This window comes from Anoplolepis gracilipes, chromosome 16 (assembly GCF_047496725.1).
Source record: "Anoplolepis gracilipes chromosome 16, ASM4749672v1, whole genome shotgun sequence".
NCBI classification, from domain to species: domain Eukaryota; kingdom Metazoa; phylum Arthropoda; class Insecta; order Hymenoptera; family Formicidae; genus Anoplolepis; species Anoplolepis gracilipes.
In genome coordinates, this window is record NC_132985.1 from 6,950,600 (window position 1) to 6,972,401 (window position 21,802).

At 27.1% G+C, this 21,802-nt stretch overlaps 1 protein-coding gene across 2 annotated transcripts; it reads left to right on the top strand.

Moving 5' to 3' along the window:
• Positions 1-1,477: 1,477 nt before the first annotated feature.
• Positions 1,478-19,689, top strand: LOC140674870 (probable cytochrome P450 6a14). Of its 2 annotated transcripts, XM_072908758.1 has the most exons (8): positions 1,478-1,635; positions 15,216-15,381; positions 15,992-16,172; positions 16,294-16,663; positions 17,583-17,917; positions 18,151-18,387; positions 18,622-18,873; positions 19,375-19,687. In XM_072908758.1, the coding sequence occupies exons 3-8, from the start codon at positions 16,004-16,006 to the stop codon at positions 19,539-19,541; spliced, it is 1,530 nt and encodes a 509-aa protein (XP_072764859.1). In that variant the 5' UTR covers positions 1,478-1,635; positions 15,216-15,381; positions 15,992-16,003; the 3' UTR covers positions 19,542-19,687. The 2 variants fall into 2 exon arrangements, with proteins under 2 accessions (XP_072764859.1, XP_072764860.1); XM_072908759.1 differs by lacking the exons at positions 1,478-1,635; positions 15,216-15,381 and having other exon boundaries at positions 15,993-16,172; positions 19,375-19,689.
• The last annotated feature ends 2,113 nt before the right edge of the window (positions 19,690-21,802 follow it).

The following is a 21,802-nucleotide window of genomic DNA, read 5'->3' on the forward strand; positions in this document are numbered from 1 at the left end:
CGACAGAAGTAATTGACAAGAAAAATTCCAGCATCATAGTTCTCAACATTAATGAACTCTCATTCGTTGATTGATATGTCCGTATACGCACAAACACAATTACATTTCAAGAGAGACAAAGACAGCGTTATTGCGTTCGAAAATTCCCAGTTTGCTCCAGCTGGAATTTGAAATCTATAATTCACATTACGTACATTATATATTTTATATATATATATATATATATATATATTATATATTTATGTGTTTTGTACTAGAATAAATGTATTTACATATATTTTTTATGTCTTTTACTTAATGCTTGGCTCTTACGCGGTTTAGCAGTCACTGAATATTGAAACCTATAGAGCTTTATTAATTAATTATTATTGAATTAATTAGGAATAATTATAGTTTATTAAAATATTATAATTATATTTTAGTTAATTATATTTAAAAATTTAATCTTAAATATCAACTTTAAATATTTTTTGAAAAATTCTAAAAAGGAAATATTTAATTAACAAATTATTATTTGTATATATATAATAAAACTTCTCTCTGTATATACACATATTTCAGAGAGAAACCTGAGAGGCATCATGTCCCACATTGTTCTTGAGATGCTTTTTCTCTGCAGTACAGTGGTGCTAACTGACATGTCAGTTTTATAGCCGAAACTACGTAGCTGGATCTACTTTTCGGTGCCATAGTAAAACGACCGATTGGTTTGTGTCTGTGCTAGACACAATTGTGGATCTCAAAAGTATGAAACATATACATATACATATATATATATATATATATATATATATAACACATATATATCATGACGTTACCATCTCGCGCGTCCACCGAACCTCTCCGATCGTGAGTTGGAGATGAAATCGGGGTGAACTCGGCGTGAACGATTATGCCAAGTCTGCTAATTGCGAAAATCTCCAGAAAGACGTTTTTCGGAAGTAATACGTTTTTATGTTATTAATACTTTTTTTCTGCAATTTTATTTTCAACACGCGTTTATTGCTCGGCAGCTTTATCGAAGAAAATAAACATTAACGGAAAAGGAAAACATTCTGAACATCCATTCTTAGGATATAAGACGACCTTGAGGGATAAAAAAGCGATTTAACTGGCGAGAATCAGCCCGACACAGCGTGATCGGAAAGAATCGGAATGCGCAAAATCCACAGAACGATCCTCGCGCAAGGAACCAGGGCTATATGGATTTGCACCCCCAAGAGGCGTCCCGCGGACTTTTTTTGGCGAAGAAGTTGGCGTGTCACGACTGGCTATTATCATCGACGATGGATCCTAATAATATTTCCGATCGAGATAAAAGATTCCGACCTTAGCAAAAAGCTCCTCGAAGGAATTTCGACAGATTTGGCGTGTCGTAATCGGGGGTGCGTATACTGTCGATACTTTCTTGAGGGCGCGACTCGCCAGCGAGACGGCGTGTCGCTACGTAATTGGCCATAATTACGCACCCCGTGTGCGCAGGATTAATCGGGCTATCGATCCGGGATAGAAGGATCCGCGATCAGTCTGGTCCGAGCACTTGATTGAGGCGAATCCTGGAAACCCCATCGAGCAGAGAGAGCCAAGGAACTCAGGCAAAGGACTGCAGGACTCTCGTGAACATGTATTGTGCCGGTGAGTTATCTGCACAGATTTCTATATATTACTAAGTGCATTTAATAATTAATATAATTAGATAATTTTAGAAATTTAGAAATTTTTATTTGCGGCAGAAAAAACACTTTTAAGGGGTGAAATTACTACCGATATATAAAGCGGTTTTTACGAAAAAAAAGCTTTGTATAAAACATTTTTTGATATCTCTTATAATTTTCGAGATATAGCGAGAAAAGGAAAAAGCCGTTTTATATGTATATAAGGGATGATGTCATCTCTTAAAAATGTTTCTCCGCCGCAACTGAAAATTTGTAAATCCATTTATTTGTTCATTTTCTAAACGTTTTAAAAAAATTTCAATAGGTTTTTATATACCTTTCTTCATGTTTCAATATTGTTTTAGAATGTCTTAGTAAAATATCTTTTCTCGAAAAATAAATGTTGCAAACATTTTAAAGGAGATCGTTTCTTTGTTGGATGTTTGGTTGAAATGACCTTTCTTTTTTTTCAATTGGCTTTGTCCTCAGTTTCTTTCTTTTCTTGCACTCCTTTACGAGATTTCTATAACTAAATTGTTATATTAAATGTATATTATTATAGACTGTTATAATATATATATTATTTATTTATTATTTCAAAAGGAGAAAATTAAAAATTGAAGGAATAACACGCTATACAAAGTAACGTATTTAATATGTTTCAATAATGTTTCTTTGTAACGTGAATTGTTTTAGAGATGTATACAGAAACATTTTAGAGAGGTAACATAAACGGTTAATGTCCGCATTAGATACTTACATATAAAACGTTATAGAAACATTTCGTAATAATAACACTTCATGAAATAATACATGGATTAATACATTTATTTATTTAATTGTATAAGTATAACTCGCAATTTATTAAAATAATTATTATTTTAATTTAACATTTATATAAAACATAAAGTAATAGAAATTGAAGATTACAAACTCTCTATGAAAAATATTTTATTTGAAACGAAACATAGATGAAGCAAAAAAAACATCTTTCTTATTATCATAGAATAATATTAAAGTATTACGTAATATATAAATATTTATATCGATAATATTAAAATAGTATTTAAAATAATATAAATATTATATAAAATAATTATTGCCATTATATAAATATACTATTTTAATTTGAATTAATTATCTAATTATTAATTTCATGTATTAAATGCTATAGAAAATAAACTTGTGGAATAAAAAGTCAAATTTTTTTGTTTAAAAATAAAAATGAAAACATTATATGTTATACGTCTTTTCTTGCATTTTCATTCCTTGTATTATCACGATTTAATCGCAGGATTGATTGTCTGAACTATACTTTCAAAATCTCTTCAAATTATGCTTCTGTTATAGTAGAACAAATATTTTTTATGGCATCTGAAGAAATGAATATTTATAAGATAAAAAAATCAAATAAATAAAAAATAGAATATATGTAATATATGGGGAAACAATATTTTGTATGCAACTTACTCTTCATGCACATAATTAATTTCAAATGTTTTAATTTAAAATTATTTTTGCTGCAGTCTAAGAGCACTTTGAAGCTAGATTATTTGTGAATAATTTTTGCAATATTCTTTTTATTGCATCTTTCTCAATTGTTCCACCAATCATATAGTTAACATATTAATCTAAATTATTATTTTTTATTCATGATATTCCTAACGCATTAAATATTTAAAAACAGAGATAAAATTGTACATACCGGCTGTGACTGTGTGTTATCTGAAAAATATTATTTATGTTTTATATTGCTTATTAATATTATCTAAAAAAGAATTATCTTATATGAAAATAAAATAACACTCAAGAGAATAATTATATTCATTTATCAAGCACAAAAAATAATTTCCATAATTTCCAAGAAAATATTTTATACCATTTTCATTTTTTTTCTAAAATGCGAAATGAAACTTTTTTATTTCTTAATCCACGGCCTAATTGAGATTCCGATTCGATATTGCTTTTGTCTTCCATTAACCTTCTCTCCTTTTGGAGAGCACGTTCATATGAATCTATAAAAATTAATTTTTTTCAAGATGTCATTAATATTTTGCACACACACAAAATAAAAATTTATGTACATACGAGGTGTCAAAAGTTCCAAGCAAACTTTGTGATTTGATAAAAAATCTGAATAGAAAGTTTCCTTTAAAACATATGTAAAAATTCCTTGAAAAATTCTTACAGCGATATGTAAGCATAAAAAATGTTTATATTAGGCAATTTTCCTTGCAATGCAACGGGACCTGTATATAAAAGAAATTGTCTAAATTCTGTTGCTTTCCAATGTTCTGCATCTTCTATAGCTCTTGGTAGACGACAAAACTTCTCAGAGATATATTTTCGGAAAATTTTCATAGTTTTTGATATTGAATTTATATCATGATCATTTAATTTTAATTGACTTATTCCCTTTTTTCCAGACCAAAATAATATAAGTGTTTTCATAATACCAAGGCATACTAAATGCATATAATCGAGCGGCACATTACTAACTAAACCAATTCCTATCTTTTCTAAAGGAGTAGAACCTTTATGATGTTCTTGTTGTGAATGTAAAACAAAATTTTCATTAGTTCTTAATGTGACATCAAGTTCTGGAAATGTCATTTTGCCTCTAAGATATTTACTCTTTTGCGTACATTTATTGCAACAAAAATACCGTCTATGAGATTTTATTGATAGAACAAATGCTGTAGCAGGTACATCACAAATAATTTTTGTTAATATTGACCTAACAACTTTATTCTTTATAGTAATACCATTTTCTCTTAAAAACAAATATTCTTCCACAAATAAATTTAAAAAATCCATTACCGATTCTGGTTTTTTTAATCCATGATAAATACCTACAATTAAAGGTTCTGAAATTTCTAATAAATCAATTGACATTAAAATAGGCCGAAATTGACTCTTTGATGATTTGCTCAATAGTAAGCCATCAATATTAATTGTTAACAGAAAAATTATTAAATTCTTTGTTAATGTATTTTATATATATATATATATATATATATATATATTTAGATAAAGAATTTTTGAAAGCATTAAGTGTGCACTAATAAAGATAACACAATTAAGTATTAAAGATTGAAAAAACTTGCTGTCATTAATAATTTTATACCAATTTTATTCTATTTTAATTATTTAATACAATGTTTGGATACTAATAATAATTTTTCTTTATTACAGTATTCGAACGTTAATTTTAATTGTTATAACAATATAACAATCTTTTGAATCAATTCAGGAGATACTTATTAAAATATACGTATGTATACCTATTTATTGGATTATCATATTTGTATCGCAATGTTCTAATTTCTCGACAATTCAAATGTATTAAGCAATTAAAATAAACTAAAATTTGTAAAAATTATTATAACAGCAAGCTTTTTGCATTAAGTTTTTTTATTCTTTAATATTTTAATTGTATTAATTGTGTTTAATTATGTATACATATATATATATATATATATATATTAATACATAAAATGCTTTCAAAAATTCTTTATATAAAAACATATTTTGTGGGTACACGGAGAAAATTTTATATTAGTTTATAATACATTTTTATATCATATTTTACTATTTTTTTATTATCGGTGGGCCATCATGACTTTATAGAATAAATTATAAATCACATAGTAAAATTTAAAACTAAGGCACTTATTTAACATATTTTACTATTTTACCACAGTAAAAATTTGCAACTGTAAAGTAGCGTTTAGCATCAGGAGTAAGATTTAAAAAAATAGGTTGCTAACTTTACACTTGATGTCAAGATTCTGAACAGCTCATTTGCTTTGTTTTTAATGAAGAACAACATTTTGAAATCTGAAAAATGAATGTTTTTTTTATGAGTTATTTTTGAGACTCATTTATTTAAATATTATTAATTGCATTAAATAATATTAATATTATTATAAAATATAAATGAGGGTTTAAGTGTGCATATATATTTTTGGATAACACTTGAATTTTTTTTTATTACTAAATATACATATTTCATCCCATTATAGTAGCCTGTAGAATAAATAGTTTTTATAATTCATATCGTGTAGTTTTACTTAAATGTATGGAAATTTAAAAAGAATAATATTTATTCTTTTTTAAATTATACTCATTTTTGTAATATAAATTTTAAAACTTTTTGTTTCAAAGTGTGCCATTTTTACAAAAATTATTATAATTTAATTTGCTGATGTTTAACGATTAACAATGCGTTTCATACATGTTGAAAATCCGTATTACTCTATTCGTTGCAAATTAATTACTATAATAATTGATTATGATTCTTACGCCAAACACATGTAAATCTGGCGAGTTTTACAATTGCAAGAAGGACTATAGGACTACATATTAAAATATTTGAGGCCGATTCATGTCTAATGGACAAACTTTCTGTGAGTCGCCCAGAAAATACATAACACGCCAATCAAGCTGGTGGAAAACAAAATGGAGATACTACCCACGCACGATCCGAAGACTGTATAATTGTCATCGAATTTGATACAAGGAACAATTGCTTGTATCATTAACGACAGCTCTCCTCTTCCTGTTCTGATCGTCCTGTTCTCTCAAAGTTCCGACCAAATACTTGGAAGTGTGTGAATTCATCAGCCTCCTTTGCCGTCGACATTAGCGGCAATCACGAGACTTTTATATCAACCAATCACGGTTGTAACGTATTTTAACAAACGCACACCATTGAAGAAGCTGGGAGCAACCTCATCGCCAGATAAAAATCACAATTTCTATTACAGAAACAATCTTCAACAATCAAATGATTGCGGCATTGTCGCCAACCAACAAATCTATTATGAAACATACTTTCCATTCAAAATCAAATACGGCGGAAAGTATGATATTACGGTAGCGCATGATGTCGAAAGTGCCATACTCGCCTAACTGTTGATTTATGTGGCTCAAGTCAAGTTATCACCTTGCACGACAATAAAGACTACCTAATATTGGTTAATAATATTAATTAATAAATATTGGTGATCGTAGCACAGTGTCTTGTGTATCTTCTGGGTCGAAGAACCTAGATTCAAATCTGATAAAAAACTTTGGACTCATTTGATTGTCACCTCTAGAGACGAGATAGTAAACTGCGGACCGCAGATGTAATATATATGGACAGGTCACCAGCTTCGGAAAAGCAAGGAAGAATATAGTGGCAAATCGAAATTTTTATCGCTGACGGATCGACGAAGATAAATCAGTGGACATCCGTCTTCTTGACGAAGGGTCCATCGCCTTATCATTACAAGGAACCGGTTACGATGTACATCACGTTTGGTCATGGAAAACGGATACCAAAGTCCATTGAGTGAAACTTGGAGCACGCAATGATAATGAATACAACGAACATATTATCTCTCATCATATCGACCTGTTCGATCGTCTTTGCTCTGGGTGTAGCGTATTTTATCGATCAATATAGAAGATTATCCAACAGTTTTCTGCAGTTCGCCAATAGTCATTACAACACGAGGCGGGATCAAGCTATCTTCGCAAGGCACAATAAATGATTTAGAAGAAAATTTAGGAATTATTTTAAAAAGAATATTTACATGTTAATAATTAAAGTTGTGCTAAGACACTATTAATATAATCATTTTGAATATGTACATAGTTACATAAGCTGCGCTTAGGATAGTTGCATAAACACTTTTCACATCCTTTATATACGTTGTGGAAATACATGTATATATTACAAACAATCAAGATGATTATCTGGCGTGTAGAGAGGCCATTGCATAAATTGCTTTCTTAATATAAAGAAACCAAGACAGCTACAGTTAAATAAAGTTTCATCTAACAATAAGAACGAAAAAAGATACCAGCAATTATATAGTAAATATTTTTTATGATTCGCGAGATTGTGAGATATTCGAGATATTTAGAGATTTACACATTTGACGAGATGCATTTTTAATATTGTATTTATACGACTTGTATATATAAAGGAACTTTTTTTTAAATCTGATTCGTTGATGTGAAAATGAGTTCTTAGTATTATTGTATGAAAACTTTTCTTATTGAAAATTATATAAATATTTTAATAAATAAGTCTACAGACAGATATAAGTTTATATTTTGTGCGAAGAATAAAATAGATTACATTTTTTTCTATTTATGGCTCTAGGTATTTTGTAATTTCCGATATATCAAATATCTAAAATTAGTATATTTTTGCGAAGTATTTTAAAAATTACAAGTTCTAATCGCAAATGTTCTAGTTCTGAATTTTACTCGATAGTCGCGAACATCGCATGGCTTTAATTTGTGCATACGTATACGTATATATTTATATATTTAGTAAAAGTATATTAATTTAACAAATTTGATGTTTCAGAAGTTAGCTAAGGTCATACAGTTCTCACGACTCTATACTTGTCTTATCAAATGTAATTCAGAACTTCAACATTAATTGATTAGGACTTGATTACTTTCAGAACAAATTAAGAAAGGAAAGGGTGAAGAGAAATTTTTCAAGAAAAATCTCGAATTAAAATTTATTTAATGTTGATATAAAATTGCGAAAATTAGAATTAGTATTAGTTTTTTAAATCTTATAATATATAATTATTTTGTAAAAGTATATTAACCCTTACTTCATACTGATGGGTCATTTTTGTCTGTGATTTTTCTAACAACGTCAATTTCTCGAAAAAAAAATTATAAAATAATATATTTAAGTAAATTATTTTTCAAATTTATTACTTTAGTCTTTATATAAAATGTTCAAAGAAGGTATACACACACACATTTACATATAAATAAACTTATCAAAAATACGCCGACCCACCTGTACAGTTAAAAGGCGCCATAAATAACAATACAAAGTAAGAGTTAATTTAAAAAAAATTTATATCTCGGTAATTCTAATAATTAGGGTTATCATAAATTTTTAGGATTATCTTCGTAACTCTTAAAATACTAACTAAATTTTGCGCGGAAACTATTGAAATTCCTCAAAATAATTTCCGCAGCGAGGTTTAAAGTCGAATAACTTTAATTATTATTTGAATTGCGTTGAGTATTGAATAATAATTTAATTATCTTGTAAATTTTTTAATAAAAATATTAACCACATATTCTGAAATTGTGACAATAGGCAAAATCTAAACATCATACGAAACGGCAGAAAGATTGTAATTAGTTATCAGAATGAATTTATATAATTTTTTTACGTAATATCCAACAATATTTTTTATCAAGAACTCTAGTACACTTAAATACCAAGAAAATGAGCTCAGAACTATTTGATCTTAAAATCGAATGTAAAGTTAGCATTCTATTTTTTAAATGCTAATTATAAAGATGTTAATCGCCGAAACTTTTTTGATTCTCTAAAAACGGGACACACGATATTTGTATTTTTACATTCTATTCAGTTTATGGATTACTGAAAATGAATCAAACATGGCATAGAAATGTTCAATATAATAAAATAGAGTTAAAATACATATTTTAATAAGTTTAGATTGTTTCAATTTAAAATAAAAAAGGATTTTTTAATAAAAAAGGATTATAGTATTTTTTTAAATTTACATAATAATTTTACATAATTTTCTTTAATAAGTTTGTTTACAAATATAATTTTCAATTCTTATAATTAGAAACATATACTTAATATCTCCTAGTTTGATTAATTTATATCTATTATCTTCGATTATAGGAATTACATGTATGTGTTTTACTTGCGATTTCGATTCTCGTTGAAAAAATATTTTTGTATGGTCAACTCTAAAGCACTGTAATACAAAATACAAGGTGTCTTGTCTTTCAAAACAGAATTGGATTGATCCATAAACAGTCGATTGAGAGTTTATATTTATCTGCACTGTATAATTATTTGTTTTTGTAATTTTATATGCTTTTGATGTATAAATTTCATTATTAATTTTTGCTCGAGCATAAAAACACACATCTTTTTATTTATGTTTGGAAAGTCCTTCTCAAGAGCAACCACATTTAGTTGCTAGTATAATTTTATCGATGCAATTAAAACTGCTGCTAAATATGAAATTCATGAAGATTCAGTTTGAAAAATAAAGCGTAATAAAAAATTTGAATCGATAAAGCAAGAACTAAACCTACAAAGAAAATCATCGTATCCTATTTATATGGTAAGTATAAAGATTTGGACGATCAATTGATAAAATGGTATGTAGAGCAGAAAGAATCGGGAAATAAAATTACCCACGAGTTACTGCGTGAGAAAGCAAAAGAAATACAAAATAATATTGGGGCACCATCACCAACAAACCTTACGGTATGGCTGCAGTGTTTTAAAAAACGTTACAATATTCAATTACACATTTTATCTTTTTTTATTATCTGCTCTAGTAACAATTGCTTAATTGGTTACTCGAGCAGATAATAAAAAAAGATAAAATTTTATCAGGGATGGTTAGAGATAAAACCAACGAACTTATGGATAAGTTTGGTGAATCATCAACAAATGCTGCAAAAAGAAAGTGGCTACGTAGATTTCAAAATTGTCATGAGATTCTAACAAAACCTGATATTTTGCAAAATTTCGATAAAAAAAATGATGCGACCAATCTACCTGATTTGGATGAACAACTACTTACTTGGTTAATAGAACGGAAAAATTCAGAAGATATAATTTCACACAAAATGCTTATACGTTATAATAATCGAAGGTTTCGAAATAGGAATGAGATTTTGCAAAGGGATGATGATACCGATCAATCTGATGCTAAAACGTTTATTCAAGAATTCAGTCAGCGATTAGAGAAGGAAAATATTAGTAGGGGTAAAGGTCGATTTTTCTAATTAAACTACAAACAATAAATTTAGAAAGTATTTAATGCAGGAAATAATTTTATAACGAATTGATATCGTTAGGTACTTATTTTTGATGATTTTACTTATATATATTTATATTATGTCATCTGGGTACATCTTTAAAAATTTAATATTTTCTAAATCTATTTGCAGTATCTTCGAGCACATAATTAGCACATAATTCTAGTGTATTCGTTTTTTTATTTGCGATTCGTTAGAACTGTTTTCCAGAAGTGGGGGTGCTGGTTTAACGGCAAGTCAGCACCCCCATCTTTAATGTTATTTTCCTATTGAAGTGTAGAAGCACAAAATTTGCGCTTAGGGCAACTAATTAGCACTTAATTTTGCATTATATCCGAATCCGATTTTTCATGGTGGGAGTGCCAGGTTAATGAAGGTGTCAAACCAGACCTTATATGGAAAACTCTTCTTCATCTCTTGCTAGAACATGCAGATTTGTTTACTTGATGTCGGTATTTTTAATTAATAAAAGTTTCTTAAGCTCTACGTTTAAAATATTCATATTTTATTTTACGCGTGTGAAATTAATAATATAATAAAAACTTAAATGTTATTAACAAAAAAAAATTTGTAAAATAACAAATTTATTTTGAGTCTCATCCGCATAAATATAATTTTTAAATGTTTTCAATTTCTAATTTAATATCTTAAACTCATTTTTTCGCTTATGTTTAAAAAAATAAATATATTTTAATCGACAGAATTAGAATTTTAATGTCTTTTTAATATTAACATTTAGCCTACCGTCTGAAATGAGAATATGCAGAAAAGATTACATACTAGCCAAATGATGACACTTTATGGAACACTAATCATTTTTTATGTAGCTGTTATAATCAAAATTTCTACAAGCAATGAAGTCAAAATGTTACAACTGTACTCAGTCTATCCTACTAAATTCGTCAAATTGAGAAACTCATTATAAACTTCAAATATATATGTGAAAAAGTTTTATTGAATATTTTTGTGGCACAAATTATATTACAATACAAGTGTTTTCTTTGCATGATAAATAACAAATATGTTTTCAAGTTTAAATATACATGGAACATATAATTTAGAGCTTTAGAAAATTTAATTTTATAAAGGCTGCCAGATCTATACAGAATAGGACTTTAAGTCAATAAAGACCAATAAAGGTACAAATAATGGCACCATCTTATGTCCCCCTAGAAACCATACAACTTTTGTCTGAAACATTTTTTCAAATTTTCCATATTTTTCGAGATATTTCACTGGAGGAATTAAAATGGGACACCCTGTATGTATCACACTTACAATTTTGCTTTTCGTGTTACATTTTACTGTTTTGTATTATATTTTACTTTTATTGTTTGTATTATCGTTGGAAAATGTTATGAGTAATTTTTATAAGTAACTTTTACAATTAGTTTTAGAAAGATATTTATAATATAAAATTATATATAATTATTATTATATCTAAATATTTACATATTTAAATAAGTGTAAATCTTTCTCTACTTTTTAATTTTGAGTTATCCATGTATAATTTTGATGTACACTTTTATATATCAGTGTGAAAATTAAATTCCATCAAAATCTCTATAAATCGAATTTTTTCGCGTATATCGTCCAACGTCTTCTGTCTATCCGACCGATATTTTTTTGTCTCGCGATTAATACACGAAGAAAAGAAGGGAAATAAAATAACAACACGCAAATTCGAAATATAACCGAAGCTAACATAACGCGGATTATTACAAAATTATTATTATTAGAGCCCCACATTAATTAAATAAATTATTAAATTAAACATTAAGAAAAGATGAATCGTGAAATCTACCAGACGTAACAAAATCTGTATGTATTAGTTGAATGAGAAAAGTATCTTTTTTGTTTCTTATTTGCATCTGCACAATCATGCTCGCGAGAAATCGAACAATTACGTATATCTAGTATAAGAAGAATATAAACATATAGCATCATTTAGTAGACACGATTGATCAATTTCTCCGATTTATTATCGTATAAAATTAAATGCATTGGGAACATAATTGAGATATGCATTAAGGGTCGAAAGGAGTAACGGAGAAATTCCAACGTCATAATTCTCAATTTTGAGAAATGAACTCTTATTCGATGCATTGATATACCAGTGTACGCACAAACACCATTACATTGCAAAAAAGATAAAAATCCCCAAAAAAATGTTACACGTGTAAGTAACACTTAACATTTTATAAGTAACTTTTATAAATTAGTTTTAGAAAGGTAATTATGTACGTATAATTATACATTATTATATATCTAAATATTTACGTATTTAGATATATATACTTTCTAAATCTTTCTAAAATAATTCATAAAAGTTACTTATTAAATGTTAACTGTTACTTACACGTGTAACATTTTCTCTTTTGATTTTTGATGATATAAATAATGAAAGTAAAATGTAATAGAAAAGAGTAAAATATAATTAAATACAAATCTTTCTGTATTTTTTAATTTTGAGTTATTTATGTATAATTTTAATGTACATTTTATATTATTGTCAAAATCAGTTTCTGTCAAAACCTCTATAAATGGTATTTTTTTTCGCTCTCGAAAACTTGTCAACTTGGTAAATTGAATTAATTTCTATTTCCTTAAGATTCGAATTAGCAAGGTTCGACTGTATTAAAAATAAATAATTGAAAAAAATAAGTTAATTAAAAATATTCAAAAAGAGTGTATATAAAATTTATTTACATTTTATATTTTTATATTTGTAACAATAGCATATATGTATTATTAAAAATTGAATATAGAGAATGATGTCTTTCTTTTTCATTTGCATCTACGCAATCATGCTCACGAAAAATCAAACAATCACGTATACATAGTATAAAAAAACATAAACATTTGACATCATACTACATCATTTACTAGACACATGATTGATCAATTTCTCCGATTCCTTATCGTATGAAATTAAATGCATTCGGAACATAATTGAGATATGGATTAATGGTCGGATTAGTGGACAAGAATAACGGAGAAATTCCAGCGTCGTAGTTCTCATATTAAAAAATAAACTTTTATTTGATGTATTGACATGTCTGTATACGCACAAACACCATTTCATTGCAAGAAAGATAAGGATGACGTTATTGCCTGCATTGATTCTCAATTCGGACCAGCTGGGATTGAAAGTCTATAATTCATGTTAAGTACATTATAAATATTGTATATATATGGATTGAATGGAGATTGTGTATTTATATTGTATATTCATATATTTCTTTATTTATTTATGGTTCCGTGCATGTGAAGATTTCGGAGACATAACGTTAAATGCCAGGACTTTTATTTATCGGGCACGGTATCAATTTGTTTAAATATATATGTGACAAAAATCAAATTAACTTCTACACGTTGTATAACAGGACTGATATTCATGATGATACAAGCTGAAATGGCAATATACATTATTGCAGAAGAAAAAAATTAATAATACAGAAAATCAGTAAAAAAACGACGGCAGTAGGAGAAAATGTGATACAGAAGAGTAGACGAAAGGAAACAAACAACAAAAATAAATTAAGAAACAGGCATTTATATAAGTTCTTCCTTCTTCTAAATTTCATTTATGTTGATGTAAGTTTAACTTGAATGAAATATTTGACATGCAAACTTACTTTCTATAATTATTACATTAAATAAAAATTTATGTAAAATTTTCTGAATAATTTCTGATTTCAGTATTATGCATTTATATGAATTTTTGCATTTATACACTGATATTATGTTAAATCTAGGAAAAGACAACGATACTGTGGTGAATTATAATAATTATGTATTTGGTGAGATCGGATCCCACATTATTGAAGAAAGTGACACACTGTGTCGCTTCAATAACATTATGACGAAATTTTATTTTGAATATTTAAATGGACAATAATAAAAAACAGTTCTTATCAATCCTAGAGGGACTCAGTCACTATTAAAAAAGTTCTTTGTAATAAAATATATTTTTTAGCCTATTGATGCAACGAATTTATAACCATATATTCTTTCACATTAGAGTTTGTTGATGTACCTAAAACTTTTTTATAGTACCTAGATAGTACAAAATACTATTTACATAAATACTTTGTAAAAAGTACTGGTTTTTTCTGAACAAACAATTATATTGTAATTACAGCAGTTATCAAAATAATTAGCCAGATAATGGACAACAATTGAATAAGTGATATGATATTTTGCAATTTCGTTGAACATACTTAATTGATAACGAGAAAAAACCTTGAATTTCATTTATTTCTTGCTCATATCGCAAGAAAACTTTGTATACAATTTTCTTTTTGTCTAGAAAAATTTAAAATAAGAAGTTTATACATTTTATAGTATTATCTTAGATTTGTAACAGAAATAATAAAATATTAATTATATTGTAAATAATCAAGAATCAATTGATATCAAAGAAGTTGACAAGACAAAACAAAGTATGTAGTTGTTTATTGTAAAATCCTTCAAAGATGACATAAGGAAAAAGAATAAAGATTAGTCATTTCTCTTTAGCGTCATAATACTTTATTACTGTGTATAATATGACATTAGGCAAGAGATCTGAATAGTTCATTTGGTAAAAGGAGCTCCCGGAAAAGCAACAGATTTCTAATTTAATTTCCAAATCAGTCACTCTTGCATTACAATATTTTTCAAGTCCGAAAAAATATTGTTTACAAACAATCATTTTTTGTGTTGAAGGATGTTCTGAATGCCTTACACAGAGTATGACAGCTACTGCCACGGATGAATAATTGCTACAGCGTGTCTCAATCAGTATCATTTTCTCCTACATGCACTTTTGTTTTCATTACTTGGATTTTTTTAAAGATTACTTTGATCAAGAGTGTGCTCCTTTGTAAAAAAGGTATTGATATTTGCAATTGCATTAATTTTTTTATAAATTCAGGATTCTTTAAATAACTTTACACATTTTGATAATAATAGATTATTTATTAAGTGAGTTTTTAATAAATAATATAATGCAAAATTATCATTTTGCTTATTACTAAATTAGTAAAAAATTATTTAAAAAAATATATATAATGCATAAATATTATTTATTACAAGAGTTTTTAAGTCCTAATGTTTAAATACCTTAATCAAATAATGCTGTAAAATTAAAATTTTATTAAAGAAAATCGATTTTATACATAATTATTTTTATAATAGAATATTTTCTATATTTGACTAATAAAATAGTCTTTTTAATCAACGCAACGAGAAGAAAAAACTAATAAAATTCAGCAATAATTTCTCTAGTAAGTTCAATGTTTAATTAATTTCTATTTATTCGTTTAGCTCCTTTCTCATGTATTTTACAAGAAACTTATAATTTAAAATGACTACAATAAATAATTACAAAAATCGACGAATATCTTTGTAATATTTTGCATTTTCTATAATTGTAATCAAATGTTATCGAATTTTATAATTATAATGAAATGTAATAAAATACTTATTTCTATTTCCTTTAGACAGAAGTTATAATGGTACTCGCGGAAGTAATTGTTACTTTTATCGCTACTTTGATTATTATATATACTTATTATAAGTATGTGTTGCTCAGTTACTGGCGCAAAAAAGGTGTCTTTTATGTAGAGCCTGTTGTGCCAACTGGTAATATCGGATCCTTAATAACTAGCAAAGTATCATTTGGTGAGTATTCCTATAATATAATGAATTTATTTGCACGTGCAATCTTTTACTTTGTTCGCTCTCTTCTTTATCATATTTGAAACGAGAAATAGTAGAATTGAACAAAAGAATTTTTTAACAGACGAGTTTTTTTACGACCTCTACGTAAAATATAAAGATCATCGTGCTTTTGGAATATATATATTTTTCAAGCCAAGTCTCGTAATCACCGATCCTGATCTTATTCGGGTAGTGCTGACAAAGGAATTCAAAAATTTCCATAATCGCGGTATATTTTCCAACGAGAAGGTTGATCCATTGAGCGCTAATTTGTTTGCACTGTCTGGGAAGAAGTGGCGAAATTTGCGCGTCAAAATGACACCCACCTTCACTTCGGGAAAAATAAAACAGATGTTTGCGATTCTGAAGATATGTGGCAAAGAATTGGTGAACAGCCTTAACAGCGTGGCTCAAGCAGGAGATCGCATCGAGATAAAAGATTGGTTTGGAAGGTAAGATTAACAAAAATTCTTGTATACATATACATATACGCTACGCACAAAAATATTGGGAATACTTTTTATACGTCAAAAAATGGGTTATTTTTATACTGTTGCAACTCAGTGAAAAATCATCTGTAGAAAAATAAAAAAAAAAATATTTTGAAGTTTGAAGTTTTAACTTTAACGCGCTATCGATAGTTTAAAAAATTTTTGTATTTTCTTTATTTTATGAATTAAAAAAAAACACATTGCTTTGTCCCTTAAAGTTATGTATGTTTGAAACTCTACAGCTTGATGAGAAAAATTGTCTCGATGAATTTAAGTCAAATTTCATAAGGTACAGTGTTTTCCTACAAAATGCTTTTGTTAAAACTTTCCTACGACTTTTTTGACCGAATTATATAATTTAAAAACTAAACTTGTATTTTTCAATAATATTGTCAATACTCAGTGAAAAATCATTGTATGAAAATTGAAAAAAAAGCATTTTAAAGCTTAAAGTTTCAGTTTTAACTTGCTGTCGATAATTTTTTAAAATATTTTAATCTTCTTAGTCCTATTCTCTAAACAAGAAACACTGTTTTTTTCCTTAAAATTACATATTTTTGACATTCTGCAGTTTTTTAAAATAATTTTTTTCGAAAAATTTAAGTCAAATTTCATAAACTACAACATTTTTTCTACAAAATGGTTTTTTAAAATTCTCCTATGACTTTTTATTATTTTATAAGCTTCAAAATGCTTTTTTTTAACTTTTCTACAATGATTTTTCACCGAGTTGCAACAGTTTGAAAATAACCCATTTTTTGACGTATAAAAAGTGTTCTCTACATTTTTGTGCGTAGCAGATATATATAAATGTAAAGAAAAACTTTTTAATACTGTATTATGGTAATTTATTGAAAATTTGGGGAAAATAAATTTGTAGGTATGCCACGGATATAATTATGTCGACAGCTTTTGGAGTCCAATCTAATTGTATAAAAGAAGGCGATAATGAGTTTCGATATTGGGGAAAGAAAATCTTTGAATTGCATCCTTTTTGGCACGCCTTATCTGCGTTCATGCCTCAAGTATTGGTTTTTTTTTCCATCCCATTCTTTGACCGAGAAGTCACCAAATTTTTTACGCAAATATTTCAAAACAATGTAAAATATAGACAAACGCATAACATCGTCAGGCATGACTTTATGAATTTACTCATACAACTTATGGAAAAGGGCTATGTTGAACCCGAAGATATCAACGATATCGACAAATCTCGTAAATATATAACTATATATTTGTTTTTAATTAATAATTTTTATTTTTCTATCGCACTCGTCTTGTTCTTTAAAACATAATATATAGAATATGTAGCATTTTTTAAACTAATACGTATTCCTACGTATACATTTACGTGTATTTCTTTTTTTAATTAAATATAAGCCATATGTATATATTAAAAATTTACAAAAAATCGAGATTATAGTATAAAGTATTTTATTTGTACACAGCATCCACAAACATAAATAGGCTCACATTTTTACAAGCAGCTGCGCAAGCTTTTATCTTTTTCGCCGCTGGCTTCGAAACTTCTTCGACCACAGCAACGTTTTGTTTATACGAATTAGCTCAACAGCAGGACTTGCAAGACAAACTTCGCAAGGAAATTGACGAAATATTAAAAAAGCATGGCGAACTGACGTACAATGCTGTAAACGAAATGACATATCTTCACAAAGTTATAAACGGCAAGTTTATTGTCTGTATAATAATAAAATCGGGAGCAAATTATATTCTTATTAATCTTTCAGATTAAGTTTCCTTTACAACCAAATTAAAAATTTTACTTATAACCAAGAATTTATACACATCTTGATGTTTTATAATTTATATATTATATTTAAATATACATGTATTACACACAATAGTATCCGAATATATATTTCAGAGTATTATTTTTACACTTTTTTTATACATTGCAGAAACTATGAGGAAATATCCACCTCTACCTATTTTAAATCGCATCTGTACCGAGGAAATAAATCTCCCAACAACAAATATCCACGTGCCAAAAGGGATGACAATCAGTATACCGATACTTGGATTACATCGAGATCCATCGATATATCCAGATCCGGATAAATTTGATCCTGAACGATTTGACGAAGATAAGGTAGCAGCCAGACATCCTTATGCATATTTGCCATTTGGAGAAGGACCACGAATTTGTATCGGTGAGAATAAGTAAACCTTTTTGTATCTAATTTGTAAAAAATTCGTTATTTGTTTTTTACAAATTTCTTCTTTTAATTTTTTATATTGTATATTGTTCACAGTAATTTTTTATTAAATTAATAGTAAGAGAAACATTAATTAATATTTATATTTCGAAATTTGTAACGTAAAAAATTCAATATTTTATTTATTGTATTGTAAATATATATATATATAAATGCATTTTAGAAAAAAATTTTATAGAAATTTTTGGGGTTATTTTTATCTACTCTATGTACCCACGAGAGATTGCTCACCTTTTCCACGACGCTCTGTATACATATTGCTTTAAAAATATTTAAAAATCTATTTTTAATATATTTTCTTTATAATTAAAAATTTTTTGTAAAGTTGACAGCAAGTAAATTATCTACCATTATCTTATTAATAACAAAAGTAAAGTCTTATAATTATATTATAAAGTCTTACTGTCGTTATTACTTATTAGTATTAATTTTCAGGTGCGAGATTTGGCTACATACAAACTAAGGTTGGACTTGTAAATCTTCTATCGCGATTCAAGTTTAATCTTGACCCTCGAACTACAGTTCCGATAATTTTCGATCCAAAAAGCACTATACTTGCGGCCAAAGATGGTATATATCTTACTATCAAGATAAGAAATTAATAAGCACTTTTTAATATTTCAGTTTATTTATCTAAAAAATATCATATATGTATCACAATTACAATTTTGTTTTTGTGTTATATTATATTTTATACTTTTTTATTATATTTTACTTGTATTATTTATATTATCAAAAATCAAAAGAAAATGTTACACGGATAAATAACAGTTAACATAATACATAAAGTAACTTTTAAAAATTATTTTTAGAAAGATAATTATGTACGTATAATTATATATTATTATATATTATTATATATTATTATATATCTAAATTTACGTATTTAGATATATATACTTTGTAAAATAAATCTTTCTAAAATAATTCATAAAAGTTACTTATAAAATGTTAACTGTTACTTACACGTGTAACATTTTCTCTTTTGATTTTTGATGATATAAATAATGAAAGTAAAATATAATTAAATACAAATCTTTCTGTATTTTTTAATTTTATTCATGTATAATTTTAATGTACATTTTATATTATTGTCAAAATCAGTTTCTGTCAAAACCTCTATAAATGGTATTTTTTTTCGCTCTCGAAAACTTGTCAACTTGGTAAATTGAATTATTTTCTATTTCCTTAAGATTCGAATTAGCGAGGTTCGACTGTATTAAAAATAAATAATTAAAAAAAATAAGTTAATTAAAAATATTCAAAGAGAGTGTATATAAAATTTATTTACATTTTATATTTTTATATTTGTAACAATAGCATATATGTATTATTAAAAATTGAATATAGAGAATGATGTCTTTCTTTTTCATTTGCATCTACGCAATCATGCTCACGAAAAATCAAACAATCACGTATACATAGTATAAAAAAACATAAACATTTGACATCATACTACATCATTTACTAGACACATGATTGATCAATTTCTCCGATTCCTTATCGTATGAAATTAAATGCATTCGGAACATAATTGAGATATGGATTAATGGTCGGATTAGTGGACAAAAATAACGGAGAAATTCCAGCGTCGTAGTTCTCATATTAAAAAATAAACTTTTATTTGATGTATTGACATGTCTGTATACGCACAAACACCATTTCATTGCAAGAAAGATAAGGATAACGTTATTGCCTGCATTGATTCTCAATTCGGACCAGCTGGGATTGAAAGTCTATAATTCATGTTAAGTACATTATAAATATTGTATATATATGGATTGAATGGAGATGTGTATTTATATTGTATATTCATATATTTCTTTATTTATTTATGGTTCCGTGCATGTGAAGATTTCGGAGACATAACGTTAAATGTCAGGACTTTTATTTATCGGGCACGATATCAATTTGTTTAAATATATATGTGACATAAAAATCAAATTAACTTCTACACGTTGTATAACAGAACTGATATTCATAATATACATTACGTAGGTCGAAATCCTCCGATTTTTGATTAATTTTACTAGACTAAAGCCCGACTACACACAGACATTATTATAAATTAAGTGAGACGTAAATATGTATCCATTTATATTTTTTTTCTAAATAAATAAGGACAGACACATATCTAATTGTAAGATTTTTAAAATCAAAATAACGTTGGTGTAATCAGCCGTAAATTATATGATCTTCATCAACACTGATTTCTTCGTAACTCTAGAAAACTAATGTTATTTTGCGATTATACATATCGTGGAAATCGAACCTCACATTTCACGTCGCAGAAGCAAAGTTTGAATTTAGCTACATTAAAAAAAAATATGTGGTTCAAAAAATTGCAAATTAATTTTTTTTAACAAATATGTATTTTTTTACACCAATTGATGTGTCTCATTATTCTGTGCATAAAATATTAATATTATTGATTGTATGTATCTATTATTTTTATCATTTTATTATGTTAAATGATAAAAATAACAGATACATACAACCAATATACAGGATGTCCCATAATTCGCGCCCCACCCGTCAGGTACAGGTAGAGGGAGTCAAACTGAACATAAAAGTTCTCTACCATTTTGCGATTTTCGCAATAATTATTAAAATATTAATTAAAAACGCTTAGCATATGCTGAGTGCTTTATACGGCGTGCGCTCATATGCTAAGTGTTTTTAATTAATATTTCAATAATTATTGCGCAAATCGCAAAATAGTAGAGGACTTTTGTTCAGTTTGACCTGCTCTATCTACCCTAGGAGAGGTGGGGCGATTATTACCGGACATCTTGTAGATATGTATAATATTGTTTGCTAAGCGTTTTTAATTAATATTTTAATAATTATTGCAAAAATGGTA